The sequence below is a fragment of the Sylvia atricapilla genome, chromosome 10, assembly GCF_009819655.1.
Source record: "Sylvia atricapilla isolate bSylAtr1 chromosome 10, bSylAtr1.pri, whole genome shotgun sequence".
NCBI classification, from domain to species: Eukaryota; Metazoa; Chordata; class Aves; order Passeriformes; family Sylviidae; genus Sylvia; species Sylvia atricapilla.
This window is the reverse complement of record NC_089149.1, coordinates 22045598-22062020: the sequence shown is the minus strand read 5'-3', so window position 1 is coordinate 22062020 and position 16423 is coordinate 22045598. Positions and strand designations below refer to the sequence as shown.

The following is a 16423-nucleotide window of genomic DNA, read 5'->3' as shown; positions in this document are numbered from 1 at the left end:
AATCTCTGAAGGGATGGTGCTGGCTGACAGAGTGTGTGAATCAGCACTAACACACTAAACCAGGAGCAACAGTCTCCTCAACCGTGGTGTGACCTGGCAAGCTCAGCTTAGCCTATGCCAGCAGCATGGGCTGTGCTCAAACTCAGATTGCCAGAGCAGGAAGGAAATTTAAATAGCCAACTTAAAAGGAATAGATAATGACAATGCAGGACAAAGAAAACATTGAGCCTCGTGTTGAACCTATAGATAGACACATATCACCTGTAACATAAGCAAACAAACTCAAACAGTTCAAAACGTGCTGCTTTTCTCCAATTGTGTTTTAAAGTTTGGTGCCAAGAACCATGATCTGACCAATGTTAATTTTAAAATGCAAGTTGCCACTATCTTTCCTCATTTTTATTCTTTCCTATTGTGAATTATACAAGTGTGATCTGAAACACCAGATAGCAAATATGCTTTTCCAGGCTGTAAAAAACCAGAAGGGCCAAGTGAATCCAAGAGTCCACTAACTGCCACAGACTTGTAAAGGCTTAAGATCAGGCCACTGGCCCATAAACTCCTGCCTTAATTAGTGTAATAAGTCCTTTCTCCAGCCTATGATTTGTTGAGGGAAAGCATTTCTTGGACATTCTTGTTACAGCTTAGGAGTAAAATGGAAATTTGCTGTTGATGTGTGTTAGGTCACAATTTAACTCTGTATCTTCAAATTAAAAATGAAAAGGATTTTCTATTATGCAATTTTAGTTGGAGGGAAGGGTCTCCCTTAGAGTGTATCCATCACCCTGTAAAATTCTCAGTATTTCCTGCATAAAGACTTGTTTTTTGTGATTTTTCTGAGTAGCTGCTGCCACACTGCTGCAGCAACTTATTGCACACGGAGACTGGTCCAGCTGAACAGATTAGTACAATGACAAAATTAACTGTAAAGGGAGAAAATTTATCACTCATAGGTCTCAGAGAGAAACACAGGTGATTATCATTTAAGCTTCAATTCAGTGGATAACCTAAACACATGCTCAACTGGAAAAAGTGTATCTGTGCTCCTCCGGACTAACAGAAATATTTTACTATTTAAGATAAGCCAGTGCTTTGCTGCCTCAAGGCCAGATAACTGAGCCTACATACAGATGTGTGGTGATTAATTTTAGAAAGGGCTAATAAATGATTGTTAGCTGTTCCAATAAATGCTTAATCAATTGGCAATTATATGTTACTGTGAACTGCAAAGAGTAAGTCTGACAAGTAGTCTGCAATGCTCCCGTAAAATCCACTTATAAAGCTGAATATTTTTATCCATTCCTAATGCTCACCTGAACTGTAGGAACTTTCTTTCCAGCCTAAGGCCCTTCTATATCCAGTATCTATTCATGTGAGATGTTATGGATGTGAGTCACTCCTAGACCGACAGCAAGTCCCTCATGTGAATAGAGCTGGGATCTGCAGCACAAGAGTCCAGCTGGTTTAGAGCATTTCTAAACCTTGGAACACTTGATCTGCACAAGATACAGCCAGCCAAAACTGCACTGACTGAGCTGTTTCCAAATTGTTTTTACCTACAGAAAACTGTCAGGCGGAACACCAATATATGTGTCATTTTGGATCTGAAAAACTGGAGACCTTAAAAATTAGTAAAAAGAATAATCTTTTGAAGTTCTCATTTAAAATACATGATGTTTTTATTTTCATTGTTTTAACAAGACAAAATGAGAATAAAAGTAGGTTATCAAAAGTGGGCGCTGGCATTCATACTTTTTTTTTTTTAATTGACATACACTTAATGTATATGAATAGCCACACATTTCTAGTGAAAGACTATGAACAAACACACGTACATATACAGAGATAGAGAAACATCCTATACATACATACATGAGTGAATATACATATTTATGTGCATACAGTATACAGACAAGGTTCTATACAGGTACAGTCAGTGCAATATACTGTATAAGGCTACACGAACACCGAGAGAGTCTGGTGGGGTGGTGACAGCCATGAGAACAAAGCCTGGATGGTTGTGACTCAATGGGACAGCCTGGCTGCCCCGTGTGGTGTTTTATGTATCAGGCACACGCAGCTCCAACAGAAACATGGCACAGAACACAGCTCAGAAAAGGAGGACGAGTGGGAGGAAACTGAAATGCGTATGAGCAGACAAATAAGGTTGTTCTACCTAGGATACAGAATGTTTGGGTCGTTTACAGAGAATGCCTATATATAAACCCATGCTTTCATGAATTCATGCCATTTTTTTATTTCTATCTTTTCCTTTAAGAATATTATAAAATTCTTGCCCTGAGTTAAACATAAATACACACAGAAAAAGGGGCAGGGAAAAAGGAAATTGCATGCTTCTGGGCTTTTTTTAAAATAAATTTTTAACCAAGGCACAATTTCTTCAAGAGTGGTTGCAGGACCATTTGAAATAAACTTAGCAAGTGCTATTGTTCTGGGACTGAGGCAAAACTAATTGTTTGCATACAAAATTCTCAGAACAAGTTTTGAAGTGAATTTACAAGTTTTAGAAGAGAACAAGTAAATTTATTACATATGCTTTAAAGAGAGATTCCCTGAAGAGGAAGGAATGCTACCAAATTAAATTATTTTATAGACAACTTATTGATGTTTGGACTGAAATTATTTCACACAAATGACATTATATATTTGTTTAGCATTAGTTGTTACCTATTTTTAGTAGAACCATGTACAATGCTGTAAGAGCAGCTAAAAATGAGATGAAGAACTTCCATATAATTTTCAGTTTCTTTAGCAAGCTGTACACACAGTGATCTCACTGATCAGCGAGAATCACAGCTCAGGCACAGCTGATCAGTGGTGGCATAACTTTCAAGGCTGTATCTCTCTCTGTCATTGACCTGCATAAGTGTTTTATTGGAAATATTAGTTGCTAGTTCCTGTGAGTCCCACTCCATACACCCATGCCCAAGTCTGACTCTCAAAAGAAAGGTCAGAGTGCAGAGGCCATGCTTGGCTGTTGCCCCCACATTCAAGCACTCAGGCTCCAGAGACACACAGTTGTCATCAATTTCCAGGCATTCTGGAGGGTACCTCAAATTCCAGGGGCTCTGGAGGGTACCTCAAATTCCAGGGAACAACCACCTTAAGTGTGCTGCATTAGCTGCAGCATCTGTCCCCATAAATCTCTCTGCTGAGCTGACTGTTTTTTAAAGTGTTGAAATACACCATTTCAACTCTATCAAAACCAGCACAACAAAGCAACCCCCTGAAACCTCTGACCACATGTGAGATCTTCTCATGTCTGTCCTGTGCCTGTTCAAGAAACTCTCTCAATCTGAGAAGCAACTAGGTAAGGACAGTAAAAAAATGCTGAGCATGAAAGTGAAAACCTTATAAATGCTGTGTTATTTCATCAATGCTTTGTCAGAATATCATTGCATTTGAAAGGTTTCAACAATTTCTGTCACCAAGCTCAGCTCTTTCTGTTCTCTGCTGACAAGTTTACAAAGTTTGCGCAAGAATGGGATATCAGGGTAAAGGAATGGAATACTCTTTCTTCTCTCTTCCATCACACCTGAAATAGTGGCAGCCACGCTGGCACCTGAGGGCGAGGCAGGATGACAGACTCTAGGTGTGGTGCTCATGTCAGTCACTCTGTTCCCATATCTGACACCCTCTTGCTGTGCTATTACTTTTTCTACAGCTGATCTGTATGCTGTAGAATGCTGTCACCCATTACTTCCTCCCCTTCACATATTTATTTTGTGCCTAAACCCCGTGCTATGACCCATATGGACTGGGAGAGTCACCAAAGCCACGTTGGGCCTTGGCCCCGACTGTGACAGCCGTGAGGCTCAGGGCCACCTGTGCCTGCTGTCCCCCACACTGTGGGACAGAGGCTGCCTTGGCAGTGTGGGGCCACACTTCAACCAGAGTCCTGGCAAAGCAATGCACTGATTCTGCTGCATGAGCAGCCCAGCTGAATGATGGAGAAAAGATGTTGGGACAGCAACAGCAGTCTTTGCCAGCAAAAGACATTGCAGCAAATGACACATTTGCCTCTCATGCCAATCTGTCAGGTGCGCCTTGGCGGTGAGGGATGATGGATGTGATAATTCCATCAACTTCAAGGTTTGCCTTTTCTTTTAATTTTTTTTTAATTTTACTTTTTAAATAAGCATTCTCTATTTGCAATTTTTATATTTAGAAACCATTTGCACTGCTCTGGACCCATGCACTGATTATGTAAGTCTAAATTCAAGCTGAAACTCAACACAATGCAATGTGGAGCCTACTCCAAAGCATTAGCATTCTTGTTGTTGCTCTCGTCCAAAATGTTGACAGCATATTTGGCTGGACTGTCGACAGCAGAATTTTGCCTTCATGTGTGCAAGGAATTTATCCTTGCAGGAAAAACCCGGAACTGCGGAAAGTAATCCAACCGCTCCCTCTCGTGGGCACAGGGTTCTGCTGCACTTTAGAAAGGCACAAATCGAGTCAATCCCAAATCGTGCAGATTCTCAGCAGTGCCAAGTCCCCAGAGGGCTGTGTGAGACTGCAGGACACAGTTCATGCCTTCTTTCCAGGTGGTGGCAGTCAGGGTGGCTGATCCCTTACTCTTATGTACATTCAGTCTGAACAAGAAAGTAAAATCCTATGGCTCAGGATTCATATTTCTAAATACACTCAGGCCACACACGTTGGTCAAATCCAAACATTATCTCAAGGTAAAAAAATTGGCCCCTGTCCCATAAGTGAAGCCTGTCCCACGGGCTTCTCTCTGTAGCCCTCTGTGGGTTCTTCCATCCTCCTGTCCATCCTCCCAGGCAGGACCCAGAGGATTTCCTCTCTCCCAGCCATTTGCAAAACCAGCATCCATAAGATTCACTCTATGGTACATTCCTTTCTCTTTGCCTACACAGACACTAAAGATTTCTCCATGACAGGGCCATTTGAGAGAGAGACATAATTTGTAAAGTCTTCTGAGTAAAATATACCTGGTTTTCCGCTTTTAGGCGTTCAAATGCATTTCATTGTATCAGTGACACATAAAACTGTGTAAGATCGCTGTCACAGATTGCACTCTGAATAGTTTTTGCACTTTCTGTTTTCACAAAAACCAAACATTACGCAATTCCTTGGAGTTATACCCTTATGAATCTACTCCCATGTGCAACCTCTTTCCTTCTCATCTATTACACTGAACTTATAAACCCTTGGGGCAGGAACTGCCTTTGTTCCATGCATATTGTCTACCAACAAATAACTACAACTCCTGGACACCAGCACAATCAATATTGTGGTAGATCCTATTGGCCAACGTTAGGCAGGTTTTTGATCCAGTGACCATCCTAAGCCTTATTGAATATGATGGCTAAACATAAGGAGTAATTAAGTTCCTTTAAGTGAATATCTTCTCAGGCAAAAATAGAAGCTAGAATCCAAAGTAATAAATAGAGTATAGAAAGTCCAGACCAAAGCCCCATGGGGTGCTGATTACAGAGCAAGCAGCATGGGACTGTTCCCACACTGTGGACATATATTTTGGATGAAGAAAAAGATCAAGTATCAGAAAGGAGCAACCATAACCTTGGCTCCGGGAGCATAGAGACAGACATCTCAGAGGCGTTGCACTGGCTCAAGAGGAATACTTGGCATGTACACACAGGGGGAGGAAAAAGGATAGCCACTGTCCCATAAATTGTTTCATATGTTTTGCTATTCTATGTCCAAAATACACAATAGACTTTCAGAACTTTAGAAAATTGGAGGAAAGAGGGAGAGAGAACATTGTAAGAGTGGCAATTAGCACAGTAGTTAGATATTCCCTTTGAATAGAAATCTGGGACTGCATGTCCCCTGAGATCTTTAACCAGCAGCCCACGGGGATCATTTATCTCTTTGGGCAAGGATGACAGAAGTTGATTCTTTCTTTGCAAATCCTCGTGCATGATAAGAGCCAAAACAGCAGAATCACTAGAATCTGGTGTTAGATCTAGGTTGAGATTCATCAAGGAGTGCATGTAGCACAGATTGACAGTACTGAGTGCTGACAAGGGTCTGTGCTGTGTAACACACACGAATTCTCTTGCTAGCACAATTTGTATTTTTTACTAACATTTCCCTAGTAATCAAATTGGATGAATGACTACTTCAGTCCACAGAGTTCTCCATCTACCTGCAGTGACTGCATTTCTTTCATATTATGGAAACTAAAAAAGGGACTGCTGTGATCAGATACGGAACAGTGGATCTTGATTTACAGGTGCTCATTTCTCAGCAGCAGAATTCATTAACTGCAGAATCAGGAACTCAGCTCTGCTTCTGTGCCCCACAACTGCAGGGTGTTTGCTGACTCTTTGAACTCTTGTACACTACTGCTGGGAAAAAATGGCAACTTTAAGCTGAGAATAATAGCAGAGCACAGATGCTTTGTTTATGCTCACAGAGTATTCACTTTCAGATGCACATTTGCCAACTAAAGCATGATAATGTCAATTCATTGGGGAAGTATTTTGTCTAGGTGCCTTCAAAAATAATTATAGCCATAATGGTAACAATTTACATTCCCTACATTCATTAATTACAGGGTGACCACAATGCTTACAAGGCATACGAGGACTATAACATGTTTTGTATTCACAACTAAAGCTAGAGTCATTACTAGCTGGGCTGTAATGACCCAATACAGAGTGAACTTAGGCATGAGACAAACATGTAGCTGTGTTGCTGAAGAGTACTTAGTACTTGAAAAAATTCAATTCCAAATTATTCCTTTAAAGTTTTGTGTATTTTTAACAAACGTTTTACTGCACTTAAACGGCAAGGTACTGCTCTACTCATGCATATGAAAAGCAGCTAAAATATATCTCAGTTTCTCTGTGGTACTTCTGTTCCATTATGCTTTTATTTTAAAATGGAACAATTAGAATAGGCATTTGGGATTTTTCAGCTGAAGTACAAAATTAAATAATAGTCGCCTTGAAGGTCATCACTTTTAGTGCTAGAATTATTTTTATTTTTTTTCACAATACAATGCATGCATTTTGGTTGCATTTCAGTTAGCATCTAAATACAGGGTCTTAAATAAAATATTGTCTAAATTGTTGTGTGGAGGAGTGGGGATTTAACAGGTGAGGCTGGAGCAAACCTCCTCCTTCTCTCCCTCCCTCCAGGGCAGGGCAGGGGTGGGTGAGGTGGCCCCAGTGAAGCCTCAGCTTCCCCTGCAGATGTGGGATGTGGGATATGGGGTGTGGGATGTGGGATGTGGGCCAGCTGAATGGGCCCAACTCCCCTCAGCCCAGACCTGAGCCCACCTGCCCTCAGTGGGATGGGGTCAAACCTCAGCAGCACCCTGCTTTGCCTCCCCAGCTCTGGGGGAAATAAAGCTTTTTCTAATCCTGCTGGATTAGCCAAACTGTCCATTTTGAACAGTTGCTAAAGTGCATTTTCACCCAGGCTGCCTCTGGCATGGACCCAAGCAATCCCAGGGGGCTTCTCTCCTGTCCCTGTTCTCACACCCAGTGTACAGTACCCCTGTCCTAGGGCAAGGGGACATGAGCACAAAGACAACCCCCTCCTGCCCCCGCTGCATATTCAAAGTAGTAAATCTGCTTCTTACTTCCCTACCTACCCTGCTGTGTTGGAAAAGAGCTGGAAAACTCCTGGGCTCTGCTTCCCAGCTCTGTCAACCTTGGATTTCCATGTCTTGGCCTGCCAGCCCCAGGCATCAGTCTCCCCCAGCACACGGTTATTCTACAAGTCTTTTTATGTTTCTACCTAGACATGAATTTAAGGAGCCAACTTGTATCTAAAATTTTTGCCTATTAAAGACACATTTTCAAATAAACTGTTGATGGTTTCACTTCTTTTGGTGCAAGACAATGATCAAGTCCACTCTTGGGAGGCCTTTCCCCTTTGCTATATTATATTCATACAAATCATACAATAAGGGAGAGGTGTCCTGAATTTTGGAGGGTAATGTTAGTTTCTCCATCTTTTGCCATTTGTTGCGTTTACCGATGTGATCATGTGGGGAAAGTAAAACACTGCCTCAGCTTGCAGAGGTCTCAGGAAGATACCAGGCAAGTAATCAGCTGAGCTGCAATTTTTCTAAAATAAGCCACAAAAAGTTTAATGCTGATACATTTTCTAGCTTTTTCTCCATTCCTTCAGAGCATGTTGAGACTCCTTAATTCATAGCTGTCCAGGCATCTTCATTCCCTCCTCTGAGTTATTCCTTCTAATCTCAGCATGGCTTCTGGATTTTACTTTGATCATCTCTGTATAGTTTAAATCTTCTTTCCTTGCTTAAATTGGAGCTAGATATCACTGCCTGGTCCTTCCCACAACAAGACACCAAACCTTAAGAGGCATACAAACCCTCAGAATTAAGATAACATACCTTGAGGAGGCAACAGGAAAGGATAGTGCTATCTGGCCCCTGAAAAGCAAGAAACTAACAGGCAGCATGAAGAGAGACTGCACATTTGCAGATAAGGAACAGTTTTGTGGGAATCTATCTAAAATTAGGCTCTGCTTTGCAGAAAAGTTAAATTATGAAACTCTAGCTATCAGTAATTTTGTTTTCAAAGAGAGCATTTTTCTTCAGATCATGGATCTTAAAATCATGCACTACTGCTATGCAGCCTAGTACATGGGATTTTCCAATCACTATCTACAAATTAGTGAAAACAAATCTCACTTCGCAGAGCTCATCCACAGAAAAAAAATCCCAATGTGTTTATATGAACTCTTTTTTTTACTTTAAATGGAAATCAGTGGGCTTTTTCTGTGCTGAAGCCTGTTTCAGATAGAGATGGCAGTGATACAGAGCGGATTTTATGTACATTAAAACTCTGGATGCAAGATGTTCAGCTCTCCAGCAGAGGGACTTCCACAGTCTGTTTGAAAGGTTTCCTTGTGACAGACATGCTCAGTGCACACATACCCTGTGTGCCACAGGGATATCTGAGCTCATCGATGGAATGGAATCCTTTGTTACCCTCAGGTGAAGATGTGGAGAACGATTGCGTGGCAGGGAAACATCCTTGCAGAGCGGCGATACCTGTGACTCCAAACCCTGCTTGCTTTATACTAGGCACAGTTTTGTTCACTGTGGCTGTCCCGTGGCAGGGCTGAGCATTTTCCACTGCAGGGTGAAACGCTTGACCATGCCTGCTGCACAAGTCCCAGGCACCAGCACAGAGGCTCCAGCAAAATGGGTGAGGAATTATTTACTGGGACATCTGTGGACCTTGTTTATTGTACTTAATAAACCTCACAAAGTGGCTAAATTTTATCGTTCTCTGTCCACTTAGATGGCTACAAAAGACAGTTATTTATTTTCGTTTCCATATAAAGGCAAATACAGATGGACTTTTACTGTCTCTAATGTTAATCACACACTTCTTTTCTCTAGGATATAACTCACTTTGCTTTCTACAATTCTCCATTCCCTGTAAGCTTTTTGTTGTACCTTTACAGAATGAGAATCACTTAGGCTGAAAAATGCCCTTAACCCAGCACTGAAAAGCCCTCTGCTAAACCATGTCCCCAGGTGCCACACATACATGTCTTTTCAATACTTTCAAGGATGGTAGGATGCACTCTTCCACTTCTTTGGGAAGCCTGTTCTGTTGCTTGACAACTCTTTCAGTGAAGAACTTTTTCCTGATACAAACACATGGTATTCTATAGTGTGTGTCTAAGTGTTAAAGCAGGTCACTGACCATTTCCCTGTGGATTATGGGGGCTTCATTGTGCTCCCTGTGTCCATGTTCCAGTTCAGGGTGCTGGTACCTGGAGAACAGTTGGCCTTACTATTGGACACCAAGGCAAAGAAGGCATTAAGTACCTCAGCTTTTCCCTCACCTTTTGTTATGTTCTCTCCACCATCCAAAAAGAGGATGGAGATTCTCCTTAGATTTTCTTTTGCTGCTAATGTATCTCTAGAAACATTTCTTATTGTCTTTTATGACAGTAGACAGATTAAGTGCTAGTCAGGTTTGGGTCCTTCTAATTTTCTCCCTGCATAACCTCATGACACCCTTGGTCTCCTCGGTTGCCTGTTACTTCTTCCAACTTTCATAAACTCTCTCTTTTCCTGAGTCCCAGCAAAAACTCTGTTCAGACAGTCTGGTCATCTTCCCTGCTGGTTTATCTTTCAGCACTTGAGGGTGGCCTGCTTCTGCATGCTTAAGATTTCCTTCTTCCCTTTCTTCACAAGACAATACATCCTATCTAGAATACTCCTCTGCTACTTACATCCCTCTCTGTAGGATATTTTTATTTAGATATGCATTTAGGAAATACAGCTATGTGCCACTTTTGTAGCTCAAAAATATTCTATGCTTCTGCCATTATTACAGTTCCAATCCCCGACCTGACTTCCTCTGCTATTTCCTTAACTTCTTAAACTTTGTCCTTTCACAATCAATAACTTCATTTCCAGTATAAACCTATGCTTATCTTTCATTTTAAATTGAGACAATTCGTGACTTCATCCAAGGTTGCTTCTTGCAACCAACTCTTTCCAAATGCCCTCACCATTTCCCAGAACTAAGGACAGAAGGCAGGCCCTCAGTCTGGCTCAGCATGATAAATGCTGGCTGCCACTACACTACAGAATTTTTAGTGTTCTCCATCAGAGACCAGCCACATAATTAATCTCTGCTTATATCACCTTCCTTCTTGTGTGATCCCTCTACTGCTTTCCATCAATATACCATAGATATATTCTGTGAATACCAACTGATTAATCATCACAATGCCTACATCAAAAAGCACACAAGAAATAAGAAAATAAGCCATAGGGGAGTTAAATTCCAGTAGTTACATAATTAACTAATATATGATTGGAATGATAATATAGACGTCCTTAGATCAGATCTATTTTTAATTACTAAGGGTAGTCACCCCTTCTTTGGACAATTGTATTACAAATGATGGGTTTTGAGAACTCAGTTGCAAATTTGTCTTTTTTTCCAAATCAAGCAAGTCAAAAGCCATTAGTCTGGGATCCATGAAGATCTGAGAAAACCAATTAACAGCAATCTGCCCTTTCCCAGATCTCATATTCCTGTTTGAATGTTAGCTGTGCCCATATGATCAAAAAGGTGGAGGTGGATAACACAATACGTCTTCTTAATCTTTTGGAAAGTCTAACTGCTCATTATGATGTTGTTAAGGAAAGAAGTATCAATACAATCAATAGCCACAGCACACAAAAATAGATACCCTGTATGCCACAATCCAGCAGATTGAGAATGGGCTAACAGCCCAGCTGTTGGAAAAACATTTCTCCCGCCATACATTATTTGCACATTAAGATAGAATAGGCATTGAAAGAACAATCAATGCTTGTATCTGCTGTGGAGATAAGACTTTCGTCATGCCTCTGAAATTAGAGTCAAATCCACACCTTTAAAAATTATGCTATCATAGTAAATGGCAATGTAATAGATGGACAGTAAGAGATTGTCAGCTGGAAGGGAAGACTTAGAGAGAGAAAGCGTGTACTAGTTTTCCTTGTTTTTCATGAAGTCATGACCGTACCATACATTATTCAATTAACAAGATCACCCTCCTACAGTCACTTGAAAATTCCTCTTATCATCTTTGTTCCTTTCTTCTGTATGAATTGAGGTGGATTTTTCCCTCCACAGTTTCAGTGAACCCTGGTCACAGCTTCTAAGAGGCTCATTATCTCTTCTATCACATCAGCTTCTGCTTTCAAGGCTTATTGTTTAGTTCTTAGTATAAACTGACAGGCTAAAATCCCTTCAAAACACCCAAGGTGCCTTTGCCACTGAGTAAACAGCAAAGCATCATGAGTGCTGTAAGACCCATTTAATCAAAAATATATACTACATGAACCACTGGGACATTGAAAACCTTTGGAAGTACAATTACCCTAATTTCTTCCTTAGATGAAGGAACACTTGATGTGTTATTTAAATGGGCCGTCATTTTGAATCTCCATTATGGATTTGATTTGCTTATGTAAAATATGCTTTAGAAATGTTCAGGATTCTCTCAGTCTTCATGTCTGGCAGCGTTCAGAAGTAATATAATCATATCAATTCACACAGATTAGAGAACTGTAACCTGTACAGACTTGGTTATCCAAATATAACCTTCCTAACAAGTTGCTTGCTGTTGGGAGTGAGTAAACCAACCTTACTCTTGTGGTCTTTGCTTTGGTCAAGATATCATTGGAACAACTCACCAAGATACAAACACAAATATGTGATTATTGCAAAGCAGTCCTCAGGGAGATTTCCACTCAAATCTCAGTGACATTCAATAGGGTTTACGGGACTAACTCCCTGAAAGCCAGTCAAAAATTCTCCATCAAAATAAGGGTGCCTGTGCGTGCATACATATGTGCACATAAATCCATCTGTGTTCCTGTCTCCTTGTGCACATACACCCCACACATACACACCAGTGATGCAGTGCCACAGTGCTTTGACAGAAGCCATTCACATGATGTTTAAGCAAAACCTCTTCTTTCAATTGCTACTCTCAGCTAGTTCTGTCAAACTAATAATACAGGTCTGTGCAACAAAATGTTACAATATCAGTATTAGCATATAAAATAAAGGTAAGTATAGGTTTCCCATGTCTTTATTTCTTTTCCATTTTCTCTCTATTGGAGAAATTTGGCAAACCCAAACACATTCGTTTTTGCCTATGTGGCAGTTTTGTTTCTGATGAGGACAAAAAAGGTATTTCTGTTTAAGATAAAAGGAGATGTTGCTCCTTTGATTTTTGTTTTTCTGATTCTTAACAATGTACAATAAATATAACTACAGTGGACTATTTAATAGTCCTGTAAGCATTACATGGTCTACAGCTGAAGAGGGTCTAGCTGCCTGAACTAAACAAAATCACTTGCTGTAAGAGCAGTTTTCAGGACAGTGATAAATCACAGTGTAATACAATCATGCATTAAGCTCCAACCAGATGTGAGACTGGCACAAATGTTAAAGTACAGCTGGGAAGAAGTCAAGTATGTACAAGTCATTGACAACATTGGTGTAAGTGCTCTAGACAAGACATTCAAAAGAAATTTACATAAAAACAGAGATTAAATTTATCAAAGTTTGATAAATTTTAAGACAGTAAAAAAGTACAGAAAACATGAAAAAATAAAAAACCCAGCCAGTTCATACAGTACAGTTTTACTACATTTATATTACAGAATGAAGACAGAGGAAGATACAAGGAGTTAAGAGCAAGGAAAATTCTGCTGGCTGTGGCCAGTGGAATTTCATTGCCAATGAGAGATGTGCACACACAGATGCACGCAGCACGCACAGAAAATAAAGACACAAACCAAAAAACTCATTTACTGTAACAAATGACAGACAGAGAGGTGGGAACATTTGGCATGTTGCAGCACATGGAGTCATTCCCGATGGGCTAAGGATGGTACCTGGCTCGGCTGGAGGTCGCTGGGCTGCCGGAGCGGCGCCACAGATGGTGGAGGCACTCCTGACGTGGATGCGGACCGGCCCAACCGGCAACTCGATTTCGACTCTGCAAGGGAGAGAGCAGAAACACCAGTGAACAGGAGAGGGTACTGCTGCAGCAAGCTGAAACACTGTGGATGCAGGATTGCCCTGAAATGGAGACTGCAGCCTGGGTAATGACTTAAAGTCTTGGACATTTGGCTGAATCATGAGCAGAAGCTGAGATCGGAAGAGAGATTCAGACAGGACTCATGCCGTGTTCTGGCCTCTTTGCTCCGGCGTCTCTGAAGGATAGAGCATAAAACAGCAGACAGGGAGAATACAAAAGAAGCATTCTTGTTTCCCCACTCCCCTGCTCCCTAACACCTTTTCTACTCCACAGTAATACAGCAGTGATTAAGGGAGTTACAGAGGCTTCTGGTCACAACTCTCCATGCCAGAGCTGAGGGACGTGGCAGCCCAAAGTCGGACTGTGATGAAGGAAAGCATGAAATGCCAGAAAATGAAGGAGGCAGTATGTAAAAGGGGTGAGGATACTGAAACACTTGGGGATTTGGAATGACACCAAAAATACTTGGGAATCTCATGTCAGTGGGAATGATTTGAGAGGCAAAGTAGGAAGAAGAGACAAATCAAAACATCATCGGTGACAAAGTCAGTTGCCGAGAATCAAGGTGATAAAAGAAGCAAAGTTTGCCTTGAGAGAAAGCTCTACTTCAGAGAAGAACTGCACAGAAATGACAGTTGTTTGATTTTTCTTCTGCTGTTTTATATGGAATAATTTCTGAGAAGGCTCCCCATTGATTTCCAGCACAGGTTACTATTGTACACACTGACATGAGGTGACCATGCAGTTCAGGAGGCCTGGACAAAAGTTTTTATTTCTAAACCATGCTGACACCCATGTGCTAGCCCAGCATTCAGCTGGTCTGGAGGAAACTGTCTTTTCCTGAAAAAAGGATCTGCCTGTTTCTGCCCAAGAAATTTTTTTGTCCTTACATTTCCTTTATATGGCTGAGGAAGCACCTCTCTGCCTATGGTTCTGCTTAGATCAGTGTGTTCATTCTCCTCATGTTTCATAAACCTTCTTCCCAACCTTGCACCTGCATTTTCTATTTAGTAGGCAAACACTGAAAACATTTGGACTCACCAGACAGACTTGGTACAATAAGAGTGTCTCACTTTTCACATTGACAGTGCTGCTTTACCATGAATAACAAGTAATTGCAATATCATGCTTCATTTCAGTTTAAAGAATTTTAAGTTTTTTAATAAGGTTTGAAGAATCCCTCCTGTTCAATTCCATGTTTTCAAGAGAAAAGGAAGGACCTAGGCCTTGTGCAGTTGTGGTTTAGCACAATTGCCTCTGAAGCATGTCTTTTGCCTGTGTCTGTCTGAAATTTATTTTCTCATGCCTCATTTACACAGCTGCTTTATCTGTGTCTGTTTTACTCTGATTTCCTGAGTGGATCTCTAGTATCACCACTGGCCACTGGTTGGGCCACAGCTTGAAAGGCAGAAGATGCCTGTCACCAGCATGTCCTTAAAGCCACTTGGCACACCTTGGAAACTTGAGGACAGCTGGCACATTACTCTACATACCAGCCACATGCTGAAATGGATTCTTCCACTCTCACTGATGCTTTCTCATTGTCACCTTGAAAGCTTATTTTCCTCCGATATTTCAGAATTCAATAGGGCGTGGAGAAGAGCTATCCACTTATGCTGGAGCACTTAGACCAATGAAAGCATCTGTATGGGTGAATATTCATCAACTAAATATTAATAGCTTAGTTAACATCCAGCTGGCTGAGCAGCAAAAATATTTATGCTGTTCACCGAATGCATTATTCAATTCACTCTCTCCTAGTCGGTCTGTAAACACACCATGAGTCAACACAGCCACAGGCACACAGAAAGGAGCAGACTGGCCTTCTCCATAACCTTGCTTTTGTACAGTCTGCTGATTTGCTTTTTTTGGACTTGGGCAACTACTCTGAAGGTTGATTAGATTTGTTTTTGTTCTGATTTCACACTGTCTGTGTGCCAGATTTCTGACTGTTCCTTTCAGTAATATAGATATAATAAAGGATTTCATTGTTATACCTCATCTCTCATCTCCTGGAATTTTGCTGGGGTTTCAGAAAGGACAAGAACTGGGGTTTTTTCAGTTGTTTTTCTCTACCGCTAAGTAGAGATTCTGTTTCTGCTGTGACAAGCAGAATCAGACACTCAGCACATAAAAAACTCCAAGACACTGTCTGACTATGCTTCTGAATTATTTTCTTTGCTTTAGGAAAGCAGAAAGAAGTGTCATAATTTCCAATTTGGATCTATGTGCAACAACAAGAGATTACCATTTCTTTGCCAAAGAGACTCCTTTCATCTGGCATCAAAGAAATAAAACCTATCACACACAGATGAAGTATTAGTTCCTTTATCTCCCTGTAATATATGTTACAGTATTAAGGAAACTATTGTGATTTCCATGGTGATCCTTACCAAAAGGAGCTTCAGGCATGGCTCCATCTAGCTTTTGTGTCTCAGTGGTAATATTTTTTAGACCAAATAAATACTGTATTCTACTGTAATTAGTGGTCTGAGTAGTAACAGCACACCACTGAAGAGGAAAAATAGTCCATAAATAGTCTGTTCTTTAAGTGCTGCACAACTCACTGTGTTCTGCAGCATGTTATTTTTCAGCTATGGGCAGCTTATTCATTGTACTGGAGCTATCTGGATTTTCCTATTTAATGCCAAGAATCTTAAAGGTAGAACCACAGCAAATATCGGGGACGGTTTCTAGTGTTTAGAAATTCGTGTGTATCTCTTGTGGATGATACTGAGACAGCTCAGTATTAACATCTGAAATGAGCAGTCTTGGACTTCTTGAGAAGTGCCCTCAGTGGCAGTAACTCCTGGTGTGGGGTTGAGTTCTCTCAGCCCTCCTGACAGGCACGTGG

At 40.9% G+C, this 16423-nt stretch overlaps 1 protein-coding gene across 1 annotated transcript in view; it reads right to left on the bottom strand.

The window, feature by feature from the left end:
• The window catches only part of NYAP2 (neuronal tyrosine-phosphorylated phosphoinositide-3-kinase adaptor 2), a 129988-nt gene that overhangs the window by 14551 nt on the left and 99014 nt on the right, over window positions 1-16423 (bottom strand). The window contains exon 5 of the mRNA XM_066326278.1: window positions 13424-13527. Within this exon, the coding sequence (XP_066182375.1) occupies window positions 13424-13527 (104 nt within the window). The remainder of the gene's footprint in view (window positions 1-13423; window positions 13528-16423) is intronic.